Source organism: Corylus avellana, chromosome ca5, assembly GCF_901000735.1.
Source record: "Corylus avellana chromosome ca5, CavTom2PMs-1.0".
NCBI lineage: Eukaryota > Viridiplantae > Streptophyta > Magnoliopsida > Fagales > Betulaceae > Corylus > Corylus avellana.
Genome location: NC_081545.1, coordinates 7,881,154 through 7,905,077, shown reverse-complemented (window position 1 = coordinate 7,905,077; position 23,924 = coordinate 7,881,154). Strand labels below are relative to the sequence as shown.

Below are 23,924 nucleotides of genomic sequence, written 5' to 3'. Positions count from 1 at the left end.
ATTCTCCTGAAGTTCAAAAAATCTCAATTAATGATATTGAACTATTAATTTTTTTCAATTACCCTATACTGTTAGAATTTTTCGTTAAATCTTGTCAAAAGTCCCAAAATAGCAATTTTTTCTTATAAAAAATTGTAAAGATTCATGTGTTTATTTGTTTTAATAAAAAATCATATTTGCAATACTTTTACAACATCTTTGCAATATTTTTATTTTTATAATAAAAAAATATTTTAAAATTTTTGACAAGATTTAACGAAAAATCTTAACAAAATAAGATAATTGAAAGAAATTGAAAGTTTAATACCTTTAATTGAGAGTTTTTAAAAATTGTGTCAAAATGAGTAAAAGTTCATGAGAGTTTTGTAAAGTTTCCCAACAAAATAATAATAATCATGATAATAATATAAAGCATAATGGACTAATTAGTTTAATTGATCCATGCCCCCGACCCCCTTGATTGCTGAGCCATGGCATCTTGCTGGTTGACTTCCATTTTAATTAAATCATCCAAACCCCAAAATGTACAACCATTTCCATGCATGTAAGTGCTGTCTTTTGTCATATAATAGCCAATCTACATGTAAGGAGAGAACCCTCGCACATTGAATACAAGGGCATGCAACCAAGCTGTCACCCTGCCAAGGGAAGACTACTTTCCCTTCGAGTGGTTACATGGATTGGCGTGAAGCCGTGACATTTCAAACTTGTCATTGTCTTTCTATTTGTCCAACCATAGATTTCTTATCTGTGGAGGCCAACTTGGTTCTAAGCTTGGGAGGATATATAATACAAAATTACTGTCACTAAATTACTCTCTTGGCTGGATATGATCATTTCCATGGTTTCCTGTAGTTCTATTTGTGCATTGTACAGTAAATTAGGTATTTTAAAAAATAATAATTTTTAACTGTTTTTAGAGGATAAAATAATCATCATGAGATGTTTTGTTTTGTCCAATATGAAAACAAAATCAATTTAAATAAACATAATTTGATGTTCTCTAAAAACAATTTTTAAGCACATGTTTGGTAGAGTGGATTTTTGAATTATTTTTATTATTTCTTTCATATTGAAAAAAATATTCTTAGCTAACAGCTCCAAACAAGCCCTTAAATTATTAAATTTTGAGTTCTTTTTTTTTTTAATTTTTTTATAAACAATTAATATCCTCTAGAGGATCCTTATCCAATCCATATTGGGTGGCCTCGTATTTTTTTTAAGAAAAAAAAAATGAAGAAGAAAAACAAATCATTTTAATATTATTATTTCAAGTAGTCATAGGGTAAGAGATTTTGTTTGACCTCGATGTTCATTTGATAATAATGTGGCTAAAAAAGCAGAGAGAGATAATAATGGTATGTATGAAATAATTTCGAATAACACTCCAACTAATTAAAGAAATTAAAGAGCAATTTTTATGTCTCATATCATTCTCACCTACCTAATTATATTTCCTACCTAGATTTGAGAAGGTCCCAAGGTCTTTTATCATAAACTAAATGATGAATTAACGTTGTCAATCCATACCATGAGTTTGATAATTAGTAATAAATGGATTAGGAACTTCATGATTTTCGTTGATTAACAATCACTATAGGTTTTTTCCTAGAGAAAAAACCTAGAGAGAAAAAACTAGACCCGTGGGGGAGAAGGGAGGCTCCCTCCTCTTTTCCCCTCCCCCCTACTCCTTCTTTCCCCTCCCTCCCTTTCTTTTCTTTTTTTCCTTTATTTTTTTCAGTTTATTTGTCTGGTTTTTCTGACCAGTCTAGTTGCTCCGGCCATCCCTTTGCTTATACTGCGCTGCCTCCATCCGCCCTTCACTGTGTTGTACTGCTCTTCGCCTCATCGGAATTGGTTGGACTTTCGCCTCCCTTGCCTCGGTTGTTGTAGCTATTTGCTAGTTTTTTTATTGTATTTTTGTTTTTTTTTTTTTTTTTTTAATAAGGATTTGACTTCTCCTTAAATCTGCTTTCATAAGCGATCTTTGGGGTGAAGGTTTTTATCCAAGCCTTTGGGTTGAGGAGGACTAGTTTCGATGTGAGGGTTTTGCCCTTATGGCCGGAAAAATAAATGTTGAAAATATGGGCTACCTATGTAGTAGATTGAGTTTATCTGGCGTAGATATGTTCTATAATTGAAGTTTGGACATGCGTTAGCGGATGTTTAAGTTGTAGATAGGACTTGATTGTAAGATTTTTATGTTTGTTTCTATAACGTTGTAACTTCATAGCTTTGGCTATGATTTATCAGAGTTTTATGCTCTCTGATGTAAGGGCTTTATGCTCTTAATCTTTTTTCAATGAATAAATATGAAAGATTCATTTCAAAAAAAAAAAAAAAAAAAAAAAAACAATCACTATATCTTAATTATTTATGATAAATGCTACCGTTTTTCTTGGTGTTCTCCTAGTCTTACATGGATAATTTTTTTAAAAAGCAGAAAAAACTTACCCCACCAGTCCTTAAAAAAAAAGTTGAAAACAATATTCACATAGGACCAGGAGAATACTGAGAGAACATTAGGAGAAACTGTAGCATTCATCTTTATTTATTGATGTCTAAAAACTTAAATTTTGTATTTAATCTAAAAATAAATATTTTAGATAAACCTATGTTATTATTTTAGCAAGGTACCATGTGCGATGTGCAATCAATTGCTCTTCCTTATTTCTGCAAGGTCATTACAATATTATTTCCTATGATCACATGGTCTTTCAAAAATTGAAACCATCTTAATTAATTGTAAATGTTTATTGAACGTACGTAGGTTGAAGATAGAAGTAGAATAATATTATAGGGTGTAGGTTTAGCTATGTATAAACTATAGGCATTTGCAGGATGGGCCTGAAATACTGTTGTGAGACAACACCATCAACTCATCTATTATGTGGTTTCAAGATTACAACCTTCATTTTCATTACAGCTACCTATTATTTATTATTGAGATTCCATCAATTTTGATGTTTGAATTATTACTAATTCGAGCGGAAAATGTAAGAAAAGTTCTTATGCTACCTACTTGCTCGAACATGTCTTAAGCAATTACTTCTTCCTACTCAGACATGTGGACACTAGCTGTTAGAGCTCTTTCACATTTGTTGCTTAGATTACTGGAAATCTAGATCCTATAATTTTCTGCATTAGTTGGGATGTAGTTGAAACATAAAACACTAAAAACTATTTTTATTTTTATAAAACAAAAACTAAAAATACCATCCAAGCCCAAAAAATTTCCAGAGGGAGACAAGATAAGACAAAAAAAAAAAAAAACTTTGACGAAGTGGGACAAACTGGTAGGGGGAGATGGTTTTGGATGCCCCCACAAGCAAATTAGCTGCTTTTCAACGATTGTTTAACAACCATCTTTTTTGCTCAGAAAAATAAAAAATAAAAATAACAAACATTTTTCTTGGAGATGTAAAGTCAATGGCTTTTTATTAGTTTAAGATTTATTTTACCAATTTTAGTTGATTCCGGGTGTTTTACGAAATTCTTGTTCATTAAGAATTAAAATAATTCCAACTTAATTTTTTTAAAAGAAATTATCATTTTCTTTCCATAAGGGTGACAATTTGTGTTTTTTTTTATTAGATTTTAGTCATGTTAGGTTGAAAGTAAAAAAATTATATGGGTCAATCTAAAATGACTTAATTAATTAGTTATGTTAGATCTCTCAACCTTGATGTAACCCATTTAAATAAGTGAGTTAATAAACAAAATTCCTGATTATTGAGTACTAAAATGCCATCAATTAGAGGTGAAAAGCCGGTTAGCGGTTAACCGCATCCGAATAACGGCTTTTTAACTAACCACTTTTTTTGGGTTTTTTTTTTTTTTTGGCCGGTTTTGGACTGATCTTGGGTCGATTTTGGGGCTCACTTTAACGTTTTTGGCTCACTTTAAACAATTTTTCTTTTCCTTTCCATGACCATTTTAACATTAAAAATTCCTATATATCAAAATTTTTGTTGGTCATATTCTACAATCTATACAACATATAATACAAATAAAATTATAACAATTTTTGTAAATCATCACTTCACTTGTAATCTTATACACAACATACAGATAAATATATATAATAAAACTATATATATATTTTTAAAAAAAGAATTAGCGGTTAGTGGTTTTTAATAACCGCTTTTCCAAAAGCGGTTAACAGTTCTAAATTTTCACCCCTACCATCAATAATTTACCGTAAAAATAATTAAGTTATAGCTTTACAATACTCAATAAGGGTTTTTTTTTTTTTTTTAGTCTGAGAGGTGCCGTGATTTGAGCACACTTTCCATGTGCTAACCATTAGGCTTTGGTTGCTTTGGAAATTTGTAGATAATTTCAATTTCTTTGGAAAATGCCTTGGACTTGATTGAGCCCGAGTTTATTTAATTTGACCATTTTGATTTGGTTTGGTCAAGATTGAGTCTTGTTCATTTTAAAAAGCAATATTTGCCCATCCATTTGGATGGAAAAGATATATAATAAAAAATAAATAAAATAAGAAAGTGATTTACAAAATAGAGTACTTCTGTATTAAACCATTAATTATTTAATCCATTTTCAACATAAAATATAACATGTTTTATTAAAATAAATCATAAAATTAAGGACTTAGATTTCAATCTTAAAATTACTGTTATTATATTATGTTCAATTATAAATTATAAGTTAATAAAAAATAAAAATAAAAATAAAAAATTAGTCGCGCGTGAAAAAATTGGATTGGCTAGAAGATGGAAAGTCAAATAGAAGTTAAAAATTAAACCCGACCTTTTACTTTCCGTCCAATCATCTTCTGACGTATCATCATCGCCCTCTGCAGCACTGACCCATCGGATCATCTCCCCCCTCCGCTCCTCATTTTTCCTGCCCAATGTGTTTGTGTCTGCGTGTGAGCTGTGTGTCTGTGTGAGAAAGAGAGAGAGAAGATGTCAATGCAAAACACTATAAAACAGAGAGCTGCAAGCAAAGCTAGAGTGTAGTTGAAGTCTCCACAAAAACCTTCTTTTAATAAAACAGAGAACTTTCTCAGCTTTTCTTTATCGCTTTGCTTCCCTTTTCTTAACCATGTCTGGCGAGCAATATCTTCAACCCCAGTTCTGAAAAAGCTCTCCATGGAGTTCGATCTCGAAAACCCATTGACCGATTTCCATGAACCGCACTCTGACACCATCACTTCTCTCTTCCTCGTTGAATCTGATCACATGCCATCAGAAAACTACCTTCAGAGTCTCCAAGCCACAGATTTTGGTATCTTTGTTCGACAACAAACCATCTCTTCAATTTCAAAGGTATTCACGCTTTTCTTTACCTTATTTCTCGAAAATGTGCAAGAAAGAGGAAAATACAGAGTGTTTAAATAAACTCTTCTTTTTTTCGTTTTTTTTTTTCCTTTTCAGTTCTCTTGCAACTTCGATCCGCTCTTATCCTACCTTGCCGTCAATTATCTTGATCGCTTCTTATCTAGCCAGGGGATGCTGGTAAAGAAACCTACAACACGGCAACTTGGATAATTCATCATCTTTGTTGAGTATTGTATTTTGATGATAGCATTTGGAAAGTACATTATTTACTCTTAAAAATTGTGTTGAATGATATATATATATATATATATATATATAGTATTTTCTAAGGAAAAAAAAAAAGAAAAGAAAAAAAAGAGGGTCTTTTTCAGAATGCCAATATAATGGTTACATTAATTCGATTATTTAATGGTTTAATTGCTTTGAGATCTAAGAGTCTTGGTATAACAGCAACCAAAGCCATGGGTTCTAAGGCTTCTTGCCATCTCCTGCATTTCACTAGCTGCCAAGATGAAGAAAACAGAGTTTTCCCTCGCTGATTTTCAGGTAAACCAAACAAATCTCCACATTTTTGAATATTGAGCAAAGCTTATGTATTAATTTTAATTTTTTGTTCATTTGTTGGAACAGGGTGATGGAGGTTTTATTTTTGACACACAAACAATGGAGAGAATGGAGATCCTCATCTTGGGAGCTCTAAAATGGCGGATGCGTTCCATCACACCCTTTTCTTTCATATCTTATTTCATTTCCTTGTTCAAAGTTGAAGACCCATCACTGAGGCAGGCTCTCAAAGCCCGAGCTACAGAAATCATATTCAAAGCTCAAAATGGTAATTCCCAGAAAAAGATGAAACAAAAGTCAATATGAACTATTGGTCACTTTTCCTCTGCTTCAGCTCAGACAACTTTATTTCTTTTGCAGATATTAAGCTTTTGGAGTTCAAGCCTTCAGTAATTGCTGCTTCAGCACTTCTCTCTGCCGCTCATGAATTATTGCCCTTGCAATATCCTTGCTTCCGAAGCGCAACATCCAATTGTTCATATGTAAATAAAGTAAACATTCTAGCTTTAGTCTTTTCAAACGTTCTTGTTATTTTACTGATTAAATTATCTCTTTTCTAAGCTTTTGAATAATTAATAATTTAACTAGCATGAAGCTTCCATTTTAATTAAATATTTTATGTATTGGACCTCATTTGCTAGAGCATTCATATTGGTTTATGCACATTGTACCGATGAGCGTTCACATTGGTTTATACATGTTTTTATGCAAAATAATCAATCAAAACTCACTTTATTTAGTTTACCTACTGAGTTTTAAAAAAACATCATACATCCGAGTATCTATTTTTTTTTTTTTATTTATATAATTTAAATATTATTTCTTTAATTTTTTTTGTAAGGATTGTATTTTTTTCTAAATATCCTATTTTTCAACTTTTGGTAAAAGAGAGATGTGAAGAGAGAAATAGTATGAGAAAATTTTGAGAAAAGATAAATGTAAAGAGGAAAATAATATGAGAAAATTTTGGAAAAAAAAGAGATGCGAAAGAGAGAAATAGTATATTAATGAGATAGAAGTGTGAACAGTGTCCGCTACATGTAGCAGTGCATTATTCACAAATGTAATAAGAATGTATTTTCCATTTGAGATGCATAATATTTTATTGTTTTGTTTATCTATTTAAATAAAAGTAAAAAATGGCTAAGCAAATGTGAGTATATTATAATATAAATTAAATAATTAAATTTATAAGCTTAAACATTTGAACTTTTTGGCATTATCAAAATGATTTTCGCATTAAAAAATATGTATTACAGCAAGATGAACAGCTTATCATTGCAAAGAAACCTGCAATTTCATCATTTCTTAATCAATTTTATCCATCTTGTTTCAAATTTGGAGATTTCTCTATTGTGATGCTCTTGATTCCCAAATTTCTGATATATATTAGATGATGATGTTGTTGCAGGAGGAGTTGTTGCAATGCTTCAAGGAGATGCAGGAGATTGTGATAGATGGGTACGAGTCAGTGCTGGAGATGGTATCGAGCTCAGTGACAACGGTCAATGTGTTAGACCAGAAGTTTTCAAGCTCCGAAAGTGAAAAAACTAATGGCACTTTTACTACAATGAGGCCAGAGAGAGACATAAAGAGGAGAAAAATCATTGATTACTGTGGAAATCTCACGGTCCAGATTTCTCGGATTCCACAGTACTGATGAGCCTGATTCCAGAAAAAGTTTTTTCACTCATCTATGAGAGTAACGGTACCTGCTGCAGGGGGGAAAAACAGAAGAAAAAAAAAAAAGAAAAAAAAAAAAGGAGAGGTGGGGTGGGTGAGAAAGATCAAAGAAGTTGATATTTCATGGGCGAAATTAAATCACTGTTGCATGATCTGATGAGAGTATGGCCCATTGCTCTCTTTGGGTAAGACAGATGGGAGAAGAGAGAAGAGAATTTTTGTTTCCATTTGTTTTTCCTAGGGACCAAACAAAGACAAAACATAACTTTGAATTGTAGGGTTGAATTTTCTGTTTTATGTACTTTTTGTTTTAGTGTGGGTGTGTTAGCTTCTGGCAAACTAATAAATAATAATATCAATAAACAAAACATCAATTTTCTAGGAACAAAATTTTTTGTCTCTACTTCTGGTTTTATGTGGTTGTGTTAGCTTCTGGCCAAGGAATAATAATGTCAATAACAAAACAACAATTTTCTAAAAAAATAAAAAAATAAATAATAATAATAATAATAAGGAGAACATCACTTTGGCCCTTTCAACTTCTACTCGATTTTACAAATTTTCCTGAATTTCTAAATCTCTCATTTTGGACTCCTGAACTTTCAATCACTCTCAATGTGGATCCTTCGGTTAGATTTTAAATGTTACATGACGTTTATACCCCTGACTTTTGTATAAAATTCTAACTTTCAAAATGTTTTTTTATTTAAAATAAAAATAAAAATCAAGGACATTTTGGTCTTTTTTGTATTTTTAACTGTTAAAATTAACGGAAGGGTTTTAATTGAGAGTAATTTAAAGTTCAAGGATCCAAAATGAGAGATTTAAAAGTTCATGGGGGGTTTGTAAAATCGAGTAAAAGTTTAGGAAGCCAAAATAAAGTTTTTCTAATAATAAATTTGTACCTTTCTTTATGTGCAGCGCGGGAATCTAATGGAAAGAAACTATTTATGGTTCACATTTGTTTTGTTTTATTGTATTTATTTGAGTTTGATGATTTCAAAATGCGTAATTTAAAAATAAATTTAACTTTTAAAATTGTGCGTTTTTAAAATGCATTCTTAAACTGTGATTTGGTTTGAAGTTGTATTTGTGGTCTTTAAAATCACACTGCCAAACACATTCTTATCAAATAATAATTCTTTAAAATCCTATAAGCTTCGGTACCTTTGCTTCATGGATTTGCAATAACTATGTTTTTTTTTTTTTTTTTCTTTTTTCTTTTTTTTTTTCAGTTTTTAATTATTATTTTTCTTCTCTAGACAACCATCAATGAATTCAATAGGTTCATAGGTTGTCCCGTGAATTTGGCTTTAATAACAGCAGTAGTTTAATTAATAGTCAAGATTGAATCTTAAAGTTGATTTATTTTTAAAAACTTTTAATATGAGAGAAAAAATAAAGAGAGATTTTAAAAAATTTAATCTTAACCGTTGATTAAACTATAACATATATGCTGTTATTTTACTAACAGCATGTAAGCCAAATCTGTCTCTTATAATATAAGTTTCTTTTGAGGTATAGGGTTTTTTGTGACAAGAAAATTATTAATCATGTGATCCCTTGGATGTGAGCCGTTGGATGGTCCCCCCCTAATGAGATATCCTTATCAAAGATATCTGGACCCCAGTTTTTGAGATCCCTGCCCCTGTACCAGAAAGATGATAGTAACTGAACAGAGGGATTGTGGACCACTAGATGGGTTAAAATTGTTATGTACCAAGATTGGATATGCAACGTCCTATACGGTAGTGCTACTTCTGGGTCACATACACAAAGTGCACCCACATGGTTTATTAATTGCTTCTTTTAATGATGGTGTCTCCTAGGACAAGGGATATTTTTGGGTTCAGACACAAATTTCAAAAAAAATTTGGGTTCAGACACACAAATTTCAAGAAATTTCTTTCAATCTACTGTAATAAATAACAAGTGTCATTCAATTCAACATGTTTGAATTTAAAAAATTAATGTTTGCATTGATATTTTAGTGGAATGACAATAAATGACTCTTAAAATATTAAAAAGAAAAACAGAATAAGATCCTCTCTAATTCATTTGAACCGGATATTCTCGAGTTCATTTAAACTAGAGATCAGGATCCTAATTCAAAAAAAACATGTGAGACGCTCTTATTAGACTAAGTTTGAGGAAATTTCCTGAAAATTCATGTCCCTCTCAAAATTACTAACAGTTTAAATGAAAAATTATTGAAATGATAGAAATTTCCTCCAACCTAGTCTAAGAAGAGCTTGTTTGCGATTGCGTTTGATAAATATAGCTTTTAAATTAAAAATACGTTTTTTGGCAAAAACTTCAGTTTTAATTTTTTGCCAAAAGTTCGTTTTGACCATTTTTAAGTTTTTTGAATCCTTAAAAGTGTTTTTAATTTTTTTCACCAAACAACTACTTTTTTTTTCAAACGGATTTTTGAAACCCACGTATCTAAATAAATTTTGGACTGTTCTGCCCATCTACTCAGACGAATGAATCTGATGTAGACTCTCTCGTGTGTGCTAACAAATTTAGACTGAAAATTGCTGAAAATCCTTATCTCTATGATTGGTGTTGTTTACATCAATACTTCTACGTTTATATATTTAATTGGGGCCGCATATCATTAGAATTTTGAACGATGTTATCTTCTAAATTAGGTAAAAAAATTTCTTAAAACTGTCGTATTCGAGGTTTTTTTTTTTTTTTCTTCATCCATTTACTAATTGGCTGAATTCTGACACTGAAAGAGTTGGTAATCTAATACAAAAGTTTGATTTTTGCAATTCTAGTCCACATTCTAGCTAACCCAAAAGCCAATCAGATTGCTAATATAAAATTTACATGTAGAAATTCCTGTTGACTTGCAAGAAAAGTGGTTAGATCATGTGGTCTCTATGTAGTGACATTTTAGGTGAGTAATGGACTTGTTTTCTCCTCTCATCCATGGCAGGATAGTGTCCCTATCAGTTCTACTCAACATCTTCTTCCAAGAGTTGTTGTACAATTAATTAAACTAACAAAACTATCCTTCTCATTTACTCATTTCTTCTTTCTTTTATATATTTAAGAGGCTAATCAATCACATGAGCAGTTTTAGAAAGCTTTTGATGAAGGGAGTCGACTCCAATCAAAACTAGAATCATTCTTAATAGCATATGGTAGTAAACAAAAACTAGAGATGGAAGGTGAGAGGGGTGGTTAGGAAAGAGGGAAAATAACGAATAAGGTAGAGAAAAATCATTGTCACCCAAAAGAAAACAGAAGAATATATATATATATTAACTCACAAAAAAAAAAAAAAAAAAAAAAGAAAGAAAGAAAGCAGACTGACTTTTTGTCAAAAATGATGAAAGTCTAATTATTACATAAAATCAAACTACGAAATAAATTAAAGATTATGTCAAAAATTTGGCGAAATTTGATAACAAAATCACTATTAAAATGAGAAAATAAATATTTCCTAAAATTACAAAGAAAAATAAAAATAAAAATAACATTTGGAAGGGAAAACACTGGATTTTTGTGCCTAAAAAGGGCACTCACAAAGCCTAGGTGAGTGGGGATGACTTGCAGACCGAAAATAGCCTTTTTTATTATTATTATTTTTTTTTTTGTATGTTCGCACAAAAGAGGGGAGGGAGATTCGAACTAATGACCTCCACTTCATTAGACGTGGTCCTAGCCGATTGAATTACCTCTTAAGGACCAAAAATAGCTTTTTTGATTGGGATCTTATGCGCAATTCTGATACTCATAACAAAAATTAGGTCGATTTGCTGCCATATGCACAAGATTGTCCCAATTATGCCTGAAGCAAAGTCTCTGTTATGCTGGGGGGAGGGTCTATATAGTTGCAGTAGTACTATTTTGAGGAAGGACTTGCCCTCAAATATAATTAATTGATGTATTGAAATGAGTTCTACATTCCCTCTTTTGCTGATATGGTTGATTGTCAAAAAATGTTATGATGCTTTTTTTTTTAGTTTAATGAAGCTTCACATCTTTGTCGAATTTGATTATGGGCACTATTGTGCACACATAATTCTGTAACTTTCCTTTCTTTTTCCAATTTTTAAACCCGTTAGTAACAAATGAGTCTTATTTTGCTTGATTTCCATTGCCGGGTCTGAAGAGATAATGATATAAGCAACACATATCTTCTCAAATACTGTATTCCAACAAATCAGCATATTTTTTGAACCATGTTAAATTAAAATGACACTTTTCCAAATTGTGTTTGTGAAAAATCATGGTTGATTAGTTGACAATGCCATTTTTGTAAGTATGCTCTTGGTATTTGATCTCTATCACTAAGATAGTGCAAATGTTTTTTTTTTTTTTTTTTTTCTTAAGCATGGATCTACCGGCAAATTTGCTAAATTTATTCAAACATAAGCTTGTTTAGAATTGGAGCTCACTAAAATTATTGTATCTTGCCATAATCTCAGATAAGAGTAATTATATATTTCCTACAATTAAAATATGTAACAAAAACTATAAATATTGATAAACAATTATATATAAAAAAACGGTTATCAAAAAGAGAAATCTAAATATAAAAGCTTAATTATTGTAAAAGTTTGATTACGTTCCTAAAACATTTTTTTTTTAAAAAAAAAAATTTAAAAGGAAAAAATTGATTTGAATTGTAGAAGGTATGAATTGAATTGTTGAAGATGACTAATTCTAAATGGCCTACTTGTGTCCTACTAAAAATGATGTGACTATTAAAATCACTCTTAGATCAAAACTTAATAATGATCAATCACAAACCCAATAATAATTTTAATAGCCATTCTTAGTAAGATACAAGTAGGACACAAGTAGACCTCCTATAATTACTCGTGGAAGGCTTAAAGTAAGAAGAAATACTTTAAGAAGAAATAGCAAATTCTTATGATTCTTTAATTTTTCAAATAGCACTCAGTGCTACGACCAACGCTTTTGTAAATCATACCTAGCAAAAGATAATACGGTTTCGCAATTCGTAAATCAAATTAAGTTAAAGTCAGCGTAGGTAGATTTTCAAGTTTGGAAAAATTCAAAAAAATTATGGCCTCAGAGTCTGGCAATTCACTAATAACCGTTATTTTTAAATGTTCCAATTGTACTCGAAATAGTGCTAATCGAAATGTTGTCAACGCCGCTTGGAATTATTCAAAATGATTGTTTTTGTTAAACAAACTTTAGAAAAAGAAGAAAAAAAAAAAAAAATTGATTGTGTTGTCTTTAATCTTTGTAATCACGGCAATGACAGTCATGGAGTTTGGTCATCTTGGAAAATATTTGCCCTCCGCTAATTTGCTGAGCGTGAGCAGGGCATCCAAAGAAATTTTACGAGTGGTAAGAGAAATTATTGGGAGATGAGGAGGTATTTGACCTCTCTCGACACCTTTCTGCCACCATTGGTTTCCGCACAACAAATGCTTATCCCTTATAAGCTTCACTTTCATGCGATTTGACACCTCCTTCTAATAAAAAATTCGCTTTACCTTGTGCAACCAATCAATTAATCCTTCAACCTTCATAGTGTTAGATAATTATGGAACTTCAACTTTGAATCCTAAGTCTTTATATTGCTCATTCCAACTATGATGTTTCCAACAAAGAAGAGGATTGTGTTACGGTTTCTCAAAACAGGATTCTAAATCACGTTCATTCATTTTGTGATCATCCATGTTGGCATCGCCAGACACTAGGTTAATTCTGCTACTTGTCTTTACAAATCTTCAAATCATCACGTCTTGCACACTACGTTTGTGATAGGAGAGTTTCACATTTGGAACCTGTCCACGTCAACAGCTAGCTATGAAGAACTAATGAAATTCATTCTCAAGAAAATGTTAAGCTATAATACCAATTGATGCTAAGCAGAACTAGAATTATTATTGATAGCATATAATAGTAAACAGAAACTAAAGATTGAAGGTGAAAGGGGTATTTATGAATAGAGATAATAACGAATACCCAATCCGCCCAAAAAAAAAAAAAAAAAGGAATAATCCGAAATCCAAAAAATTATTCTCAAAACTTAAGTGCTTGAATTTAGCCCATAACTCGAGCTTATATAGCCAAAGCAAACAAACTTTTTGTCAAAAACCGAATTATTACATAAAATCAAACACAGGATACATTAAAGATTCTGCAAAAAATAAAACAAAAATCGGAAACAAAATCACAGCTAAAACAAGAAAATAAATATTTCCTAAAATATCAAAAAAAAAAAAAACCCTAAAATAGCGATTCAAAAGGGAAAATGTGGATTTCGGGCCCAAATAACATCGCTCTCAATGGCAACAACATAGGCGTTGAAAAGAGCTTTCATATTGGTGTCTTATGCGCAATTTTGATACTCATAGAAAAAGTTATGCCCGGTTATTGCCATATGCATAATATTATCTCAATGGACAAAGTTTTCTTCTAAATTGGGTTAAGAAATTTTCTTCAACTTTGTCTATAAAAGTGACATGTGTCCATTTTTTTAATAACATATGAGATGCACATGAGTTTTTAATAAAATTTATTCTAACTTTGTCCATTTATTAAAAAACATGTGCATCTCACATGTTCAAGGAACACATGTCACTTTTATAAATTAGGTTAAATGAAATTCCTCCAATCCAGTTTGGAGAAAAACTTTGTCGTATCCCAATTACACCTAATTCTACCAATTCTTACACTGATTTTCTTGCGCTGATTTTCTTTGTCAAGATATTCCGCTCTATCAATTCAGAATTTGACAACTTAGCATTTGTCAAAAATTTAAGAAATTAAAAAACGGATTTAAAAATTGAGAGAGTGAAAACGATTACTACTTTTTTTCTTTTTCTAAAATAAAATTGTTGGCTTTTTGATTTTTTGGCTTTTGAATTTTCAACTTAGGCTCTATACCATCTAGGCTAGTTCTGAATTAGGTAATGCAGAAGCTTTAAACACATACAAGACATAAGTCCAACCAGTTAATTATGCCTTCAATTCAATCCTCCCATTCAAAATGAAGAATTTCAAGGCCAAAATAATTGATATAGGCAACTCCGTGTCAAACACACAGAAAAGAACTAGTCATACAAAAATAAATTAAAACTAAAAAACCTACCTTGTCAATTTTCTTTTGACTTACCATTCCATCAAAATTAACCACTTTCTTTTGACTTATCATTCCTTAATGACGGTGTTAAGATCATATTACATTTTACCACCAATAATTTCTTCTTAAGTAGTGGGGATGTTTGACAAAAGAATCTATGTTCATATTAATTTGGCTTAAGTGTTGTAAAAAATATTTTTCTAAATCGTTCACATTTAATTTTAAGTTTTTTCAGGAGAAAGAGAAAAATACTGAGGTAATTACATTTTGTCCTATGAATTACAGCGCCTTGGCATTTTTCTCCATGAATTACCAACTATGACACCTGACCCCATCAAACTACTATCTTATGACAAAAAGTCTCATTCCGTCAGTCAAATGGGTTAAAATTGACGGTCAACGGTTATGTGCAAGTCATGTGCCATTTTAAAATTTTTTTTCTTCCACTTTTGCCCTCATTTTAAATTGTTTTCATGTGTTGGATTAGGGTTTAGGAGGGTATAAGTGTCATTTTCTCGGTCTAAAGTGAGGGCAAAAGTGGAAGGAAAAAAATTTAAAATGGCAAGGTGCTGAAAAGCTAGCCCACAATGATAATTCATGGAGAAAAAATGCCAAGGCGTTGTAGTTCATAGGGACAAAAGGTAATTACTCCAAAATACTGTAATTAAATTTGGACTGTTCTTATAATATTTGATTTTAAGCACCTAAGCCAAATATCATCCATATATTTACGTGTATGAATTTCAAGAAGACAACATATCATACAGCTTGAGAAATGCTACCCGTGAAAGTTCTGAACAGCTAGACAGTTTTAGAGGATTTTTTTTTTTTTTTTTTAATGTTGTCAGGTATGCTTCACACATATGAGGAGCACATAAAATAAAAATAAAAAATAAAAAATAAAAAATCTTTGTCCAAATGAATACAAAATACATACATTAGTCTAACACTCTATCCCTTTCTACCATGAAGATAGACTTGTAGACAAATCAAAACCAGAATTTGCAATGAAAAAATAATAATGGCCCTAAAAAGTCATACAATTCAGAGACGTACATCTGCATTTCTTTACAGAAGACACCCACTATATATAATGAGTCAGAAGAGAAATTGAATTTCAAGGCTTTCCAATTGCTTTCACATTTCATCAATAACATTAACACCACAACAACACCACTTATGGGTAATTTATGATCACAAAAGTACAAGCACTCAGCTTAATTAGTTTTTATTTTACAAAAAGCTCAAGTGGGTCATATTTTGCCACGAGAACACAACTTTTGCTCAACAAAAATCCACCTTTCAAGAGGGTCACTGTGAATAAAAAAAAAAAAAAAAAAATTATTCTTGTGGACCCATGATTAATTAATAAGCATCTGCCTCACCAATTCCCATCGCCAGCTAAAGGGTAAACACAAAATAAATAGTGGAAGCTAGAGATTGTAAAAAGTAGTGTTTGAGGGGAGTGGAGAAGCTTCTTCATTTCTGTTGCCTTGCAGGGCTGTGGCAGCTAGCCATGCAACTCTTCAGTGCAATTAAGTGGTGGTTCCCCTCTACAAAGTCACATGTAAACCGAGAGGGTGATGAAGAGCTAGCCCACAATGATAAGCCTCCAAAGTTCATAAATGTGAAGGTGGCCTCTTGTCTCCTTTGGGGTGATGAAAGATAGCTAGAGTATAGTAACCACAGCTTTATAGCACCCCCGCTGTGTTTGCATAAATGTGCAGGTGGCTCATTGTCTCCTAGTTGTAGCAATTAGATGATGGATTTTTAAGGGTGGAGCTTACAAGTTAAAGCCTCTCCACAGCCCTTTGTACGTAGTATGGGGCAAGGGCTACTAACCACATATCACAAGTAACGCTTCATCAATATTGAGAATTCTCAACAATTGGCAGAGTGTTGGAATTACAATAAGTCTGACAGTTAACGGGTTAAGATTGAGGGGACTAATTCATCTAATTAAATTGGTTGGATTATGATTTACTAATATAGTCTTTAGCCAATCTCTCGATATGACTCGAACCTAACATTCAATACTAGGGCTGGTAAATTTTTGATACGATTGACCTACGGTGCGAACCTGACATGCATGAACCTAATATGAAATTAATGGATTAAGGTTGAGGGGTTTAATCTACTTAATTAAATGATTTGAATTATTGTCTACCTATATAGACTTATATCAATGTCTTGGTACAACCCAAACCTAATAAGAGATATTAGGATTGGTAATTTTTTGCATGATCAAAGGTGCGAACTCGACATAAACCCATGCAAGACGAAATTAATGGGTTAGGATAAAGGGGTCTGGCCCATTTAATTAAATGAGTTAGATTAGGGTTGACCTATATAATCTTATTTCAATGTCTGGACATGACCTAAACCTTACACGCAATATTAAGACTGGTAATTTTTTACACGACTTACAAACCCATGAAATGAAATTAACGGTCTAGAGTTGAAAGTTTTGAATCGTTTAATTAAATAGGACAGCTTAAAATTAACTTATATATTCTTATATTCATACCCCTGACAGGGTCTTAAGCCGACACACAAACATAATTTGCTACTTCCATTTCAAGCATGTCGATTGTAGAAGATCTCCCAATCCAACCCTTGGCTTCATTGGAGGGGGTTCTTAACAACAATCTTTTATGCTACCCAATACAGTCTAGATATATGGCCTGGACTCGAGAGCTATAGGTTGATCAAACAACTAATAAATGTGGGCTTTACTTCGAAAGCTAGTCTTATGAAACTTTGCAAACTCAAGTTCACGGCGGCCCGTGGACTCCTAAAGTAATTGAATTACATTGATTGTGGACCAACTTCGGGGTTTTATCCAACTTTGATTCCAGCCATTCCAGGGAATTGTGCCTCCTTATTTTAGATTCTATAATAAGTGGAGAAGAACCCTCGTCTATGAAACTAATCTTCAATATCTTTCGGTGTAAAATAATTTTCAGAAAATGTTTTCGTATATTCGGCTGTTTGGTGTGACATAAAATAATAGTCAACGAAAAATATGTTCGCTTTGACCAACAAAGCCTCTTTAATTTTTTTTAAATGGCTTCAATTTTTGAAAACAGTAAACTATTTTTCAAGTTTGAGCATCTCGTTCTCAAATCGATAGATCCAATTAGGACGTCGCCGGGACCTAATCGGGACATTGCTATGATAGTTGAGACCTCGACGGGACTTGATCGGGACCTTGTCGAGACCCGACCAGGGCCCTGCTAAGACTTGACTAGAATCACATTAGGACTTGAATGAGACCGTGCTGTGACCCCGCCAAGATATGATCAGGACCTGACCTGGACCTAACCCGGACCTAACGGAACTTGATCGGGACGTAACTGGGACCTGCCTAGCCTGGAGCATGATCTGACCAGGACCATTCCGAGACTTAACTGAGACCCTATCGGGACTTGACCAGGATGTCGCCGAGTCCCTACTAGGACTTGATCGGGACCCCACCGAAATTTGACTATGATAGTGCCGGATCCCGATAGGGACTTGACCAACACAACGCTAGCCCCGACTAGGACCTTGCCAAGACTTGACCGAAACCCCGCTAGATCCAACCAAGACCTCGTCGGGACCCGACCAGGACGACATCATGACACCACCGATAATCAGTTAGGACACAGCCAAAACCTACTTAGTACATTTTTCATAATTTAAAATTTAATAAGATTGAATGAAAATATATGTATAAAATTACTTTTGATTTTTCGTACGCATCAAACACCGAAAAATATTTTTTAGGAAATCATTTTTCAGGAAAATATGTTCAGCGAAAAACATTTTAAGACAACATTTTAGGTCAAACAAACACAGCCTAAATCATAGTTTTGCATTCATATTAATTCGATTACATGATTGATTTTCAGCTTGTTCGAGCATTTTCACACCATATACATTGATTACGAATTATCCTTAAAAAAGATCGAACAAGAAATTGAAGCGTATACGATAGTTTATTATTTGAACAATACAATATAATGTGATGGATTTGGTTTAGATCTTGTAAAAAAATATAGGAGGTTTTTTTGAAAAAATTTTAATAGTTCATATTTAAGAGAAATGCTACCGTCTCTAATTTTTTTTTTTTTCTCTAAAAATGGTTTCTCAAATGATGTGTCACAATCTTATGAGTTGGTAACACATTTTTCAAAATAATAAATCGATGATGACACGTCATTTGGAAATCAATTTTTGGAAAGAAAAAAAAACAAAAAAAGGAAAAAAAAAAAGAAAAAAAAAAAGGAGAAGAAGAAAAGAAAAGAAAAGAAGAAGAAGAAGAAGAAGAAGAAAGAAAGAGAAGAAGAAAAAGAAAGAAGAAGAAGAAGAAGAAGATGAAAGAAGAAAGAAAGAGAAGTGAGAAGTGTAGCACTTCTCCATATTTAATTTATCTTTCTCTTTCTCATTTCTCATGAAAACTTTGAAATTAAATCTAAATGTTGAAAAATCTATAAGAGATCTTCTGTATTTGCACAACACCTAAGCCAAATATGTTTGGTGATATGGTGATGATTAATTTGCATCACATGCAAAAAGAAGTAATGTGAACCCCCACCTCAAGCAAAGAGAGAGAAGTCAGTCCAAATTATTTAGTATAATTTTTAGAGAAATGCTATTTATTATTCTTCCATACTTCTCATATCATCTCTTTTTAAAAATCAATCATTAGATTTGTAGAACACATGTAAAAAAAATGAGAAAAGATGAGAGAAGGATGAGAGAATATTAAATAGCATTTCTCTAAAAATTGAGATGTGTTTGAAATTGAAATTGAATCAAATCCATTCTTCTGCACAGCAAATCATGCTCCATATAGTTCAACACATGCGACTGATGACGACAACCCCTACTACCAGACTTACCACCACAATTAAGATTTTTTTTTTTTTTTTTTTTACACAAATAATTTTGTTAATGTGTTCAGTGTAATACAATACCGTACGTGAGAAGATGTTAGGTTTTGCTGAAATTAGGGGGAAACTTTATTTACTCCTCATGAATTTACGCACATTTTGCAAACACCTCTCTAATGTTCAAAGTTTCTCATTTTGGTGTATCTAACTTTCGTTTCGTTTCAAATACCCTCCTACCATTAGGATTTTCCGTTAAATCCTAACGGAGGAGTGTGAAATTCCTAAAATGCCATTATTTTTTATCAAAAAATAATTTTTGATAAATAATTCTTTATTTATTAATAAGCTTAAAATTGGAATTTTAAAAATTTGAAGTCCAATATTTAACGGTAAATGGGTATTTGGAATGAAACGAAAGTTGAATACACTAAAGTAAAAGATTTTGAACATTGGGGGGTGTTTACAAAAAACGTGTAAGTTCATGATGGGTAAATGAAGTTTTCCTTGAAATTATTTTATGAAATTAAAATTTCAAAATTTTAATTATTTCATGATTATTTCAATCGTTATATTAATAATCGTTTTCCTAGTATCATGTTAATAGTTATTTATTTTAAATGAATAATTGTTTTTTTCTATTACCTTGTTTGATCAGTTACCACTATTACTTCAATTTCTCCTATTATCTTGTTCTATGAGATCATGTTTGATCAAGTTACAACGGCTTTTCAACGTTAGATTTTAAAATAATTTGTAACTGGTATTTCAACTTATATAAACTGCTTATGTGATTATATGAAATTAAATATATAATTTTTTCCAGCAGTTTATGATTTACAAATACTTTTATGTTCTATCTCTTCTTCTCTCCATTATTTACTGCTGTTAGAAAATATTTTTTAGTTTTGGATAGTGTTTAGAGTTTGCAATCTACACACTACATCGGGCAATATTGTATCCTGAGGATAAAAATTGCTCTTATTTCATTTTGCAAAACTTCTAATACAAGTGAGGCAATATTTATTTAAGAGATAGAGTCACAATCATCTTACTGTTCAGATTTCAGCAACTTCTCATTATGTATATGTTCTATGTTTATTTTTCTTGCAATTCCCACATCATTATTTCCAACAACGTTTGCATGAAAGGTTTACACTAAGTAAAATATGTTGAACATATGTAGCATGATTTGAACAAAAAGTGATAAAATGGAAACAAAAGGGAAAACATATGCTCTACAAGACCACATTAACTCATTGTTTGGTCAAAAGTGAAAACAACCTGACCCATGTGGGCACAATTACTTTATTCCCACAAAGTTACTCAATTATCCAAAAGGACCACATAAAATATTTCCTAATTTATAATTCCCTACAAGGCATTTTCAAAGCTTGAGCTACTAGCTAGACAAAAATATGTGACCCACAGATACATATAGTACTATTTGCAACAACCCACCAGAACAACATTAAGACTAAAAATGAGCGAAAACATTTCAAAATAACATCACTATTGGAAACAATAAGGGATCATTGTGGGAAAAACAAGAGATTACCTTAAATTTCTACAATGATCCACTAAATTTGCAACATCATCGACTTATAGGCTTACCTATTTGCAAGATCCCATAATAGTATATCCTAGTTGTGGATTTGATTCGAAAACGAAACAAAAGGGAGGATGGTGAGTTAGGGTTTCAAATAGGCACAAAAGGTCCTTAATTAGCGCTTTAAGATCAGATTTTTATTCCTTCATCAATTTTTAGGATAATACTAAAAGTGACTCTTGGGTTTACTTCACACGTTTGGGGTGACACTACAAAAATTATGATCATTAGCGGCGACTCCAAGTTGCCGCTAATAAGGAAAAAGTTGCCGCTATTCACAAATACCGGCGACTCGCGGCCGCTATTTGGTGGTTGGTAGTAAGTGGACGGTGAAGCTAAATACCGGCGACTTTCAAAGTTGCCGCTATTTGTATGTCATTAGCGGCGACTTAGAGTTGCCGCTAATACTTTTTTTTTTTGCCGGAAAAAATGGTTCAAAATGGTTCTAAGGTTGCCGCTAATGATATAAGAAAATTAAAAAAATAAAAATAAAAAAAGTCAATAGCGGCAACTTGGAGTTGCCGCTATTGTTCTATCATTAGCGGCAACCCATAGTTGCCGCTATTTATCCAGTATTACCGGCGACTTATAGTTGCTGCTATTTGTAATAAGAAAATTAAAAAAAAAAATTGGAAAAGGTCAATAGCGGCAACTTGAAGTTGCCGCTATTCCTCTATCATTAGCGGCAATCTAAAGTTGCCGCTATTTGTCTGTAATTAGCGGCAACTTAGATGTTGCCGCTAATGAATTGAAAAATAGAAACTCAATAGCGGCGACCTAAGGGTCGCCGCTATTGAAAAAAAAAAAAAGAAAAAAAAAAAAGAGCACATATATATATATATATATATATATGCAAACACTACACACTTGAACCAGGAAAGAAAAAACTCCAAAATAACATTATTCAAAAGCAAAAATACAAGAAAAATACATTACTTAAAAAGGGTCATGTTCAAATAGCTATATACCTCCTCATGGAGTAGAAGAGTGCAACTTTCTATTTAATCTTAGTCAATCAGCAATCAAGATTCAATCAATTTTAAGCAACATAGAAGCATGAAAGGAGGAGGTAATAAAAGTATTTGTAACTACAATACAATCTTATCAGTTTGTAATTTGATGAAAAAAATAATTTTACAAGCCAAGTTTTATCTGTATCTTTAAAAATAATATCCATAACCTACATTACACACACCACCACTTAGAACCGACAATTAAAAGTGAAAAGGAGTAATTTATCATGATTTATTACCTAAATATTGTTCTACATTTGACAGGGGTAGGCAGACAGAAGTTTCTTTGGCAAAGGTTACATGACTTTGGCTAAAGATTTGATTGCCATGGTAATACACAATCCAAAATATAAAATTACTTAAGCTTTTCAATTATATACCAAGGTAGATATTAACTGCTAAATCACAAGGCCTGTCAACTAGTTTATAATAGACCAAGAAAGAGATGGGAGTAGACGGTGAGGGGTTAGTCACGTAACTGATGTTCAGATGATATCAAGCATATAATTTGAAGAAAACATGCAGGTAACAACTTGAATGTACAAATTCATTTAGCAGCCTTTTGAAAATCCCAAAAACATAGTCAGCTGAACATGCACTGACCAACTTTTGATTCTCTTAGTTTGGTAAAGGCAAGCATGCTGTTTGAAAGTTAATAATTTTGGCAAAATTGCATTGCGCTAAAAACAAATCTTAACTGAGCTCAAAGCATATAGCGCAATGAATGAGAGTGGCAACATTTGGTCCCCCACCAGAAATCTCCTAACAGACCCTTTATCAGGCCAATTCTTAGTCTAGAAAACTCTCAAATCAGTATCTCCGTCAATATTTGCATTCCCTACAACCATCCATTTTTAATAAATGCAACCCTCAAGTATGCATCTCATGATATAATTGCATGAAAAGGAAAAGAATGGGAAGTGTTCCACCTCCGGTTTAAGATCTCGATGCACCACACCCTGAAGATGACAAAATGCTACCACATTCAGTATCTGTACCATGACATGACAGCCTTTGCCTCATCTTCTGAGTATTTTCCACCCCTACAAAAGTAATAGAATAACTAGTTGACGACTACAGTGATGCACATCTGAAAGCCCAAGAGAAAAAACCTACAAAAATAAAGAAATAAAATAAATGACTACCTTGAAAGTATTCTGTCTAGAAGCTCCCCTCCTTCACATAACCTGAAATATTCACAATAAGAATTAAATTCCATAAGGTCGAAGGTCTAGTACAATGCAGTGAGCAATCATTCCAGGGACTTCTATGTTATAAAATCATATTTAGTCAGCCACAATTACAGATTCCATATGCTTGTATTTAAGAGAGGCACAAGAATATTGGTAAATAAATAAATAAATTGTTATTAAGCCCACATGAACCATCCATAGAAACATAAATTCATCATTCATGTCAACCAGTTATTATTTATATGAGCTGCAGTAAAACATTTGATGTCAAAAAGCAGAGTTTGTTCCAAGCTTACTCCATTACTATGTAGACATTATCGTGGTCTTCAAATGCATCATAGAATTGTACTAGATTGTTATGTCCTGTCAAGGCTCGCAATATTTTCACCTCCCTTCGCACATCTTCAATCGCAATTGCTGATGTCATCTGGCAACAAGGATTAGAACAGCATGAAAAAATAACAATGAACAACCCATAAATGAGCACTATAAAATTTTGTTAAATATTTCAAATATCCAGTTATCCACCAACTCCCAAAAGTTTACTAAACTGTAAAAAAAAAGACCATATGAATAAAATTTTGGAAGCTAACCAAGA

The 23,924-nt window shown here is 32.2% G+C and overlaps 1 protein-coding gene across 1 annotated transcript; it reads left to right on the top strand.

The window, feature by feature from the left end:
• Positions 1-4,981: 4,981 nt before the first annotated feature.
• On the top strand, positions 4,982-7,848 carry LOC132181330 (putative cyclin-D6-1). Its single transcript, XM_059594505.1, has 6 exons — positions 4,982-5,294; positions 5,403-5,483; positions 5,757-5,852; positions 5,937-6,138; positions 6,231-6,361; positions 7,282-7,848. The coding sequence occupies exons 1-6, from the start codon at positions 5,118-5,120 to the stop codon at positions 7,528-7,530; spliced, it is 936 nt and encodes a 311-aa protein (XP_059450488.1). The 5' UTR covers positions 4,982-5,117; the 3' UTR covers positions 7,531-7,848.
• Positions 7,849-23,924: the final 16,076 nt, after the last annotated feature.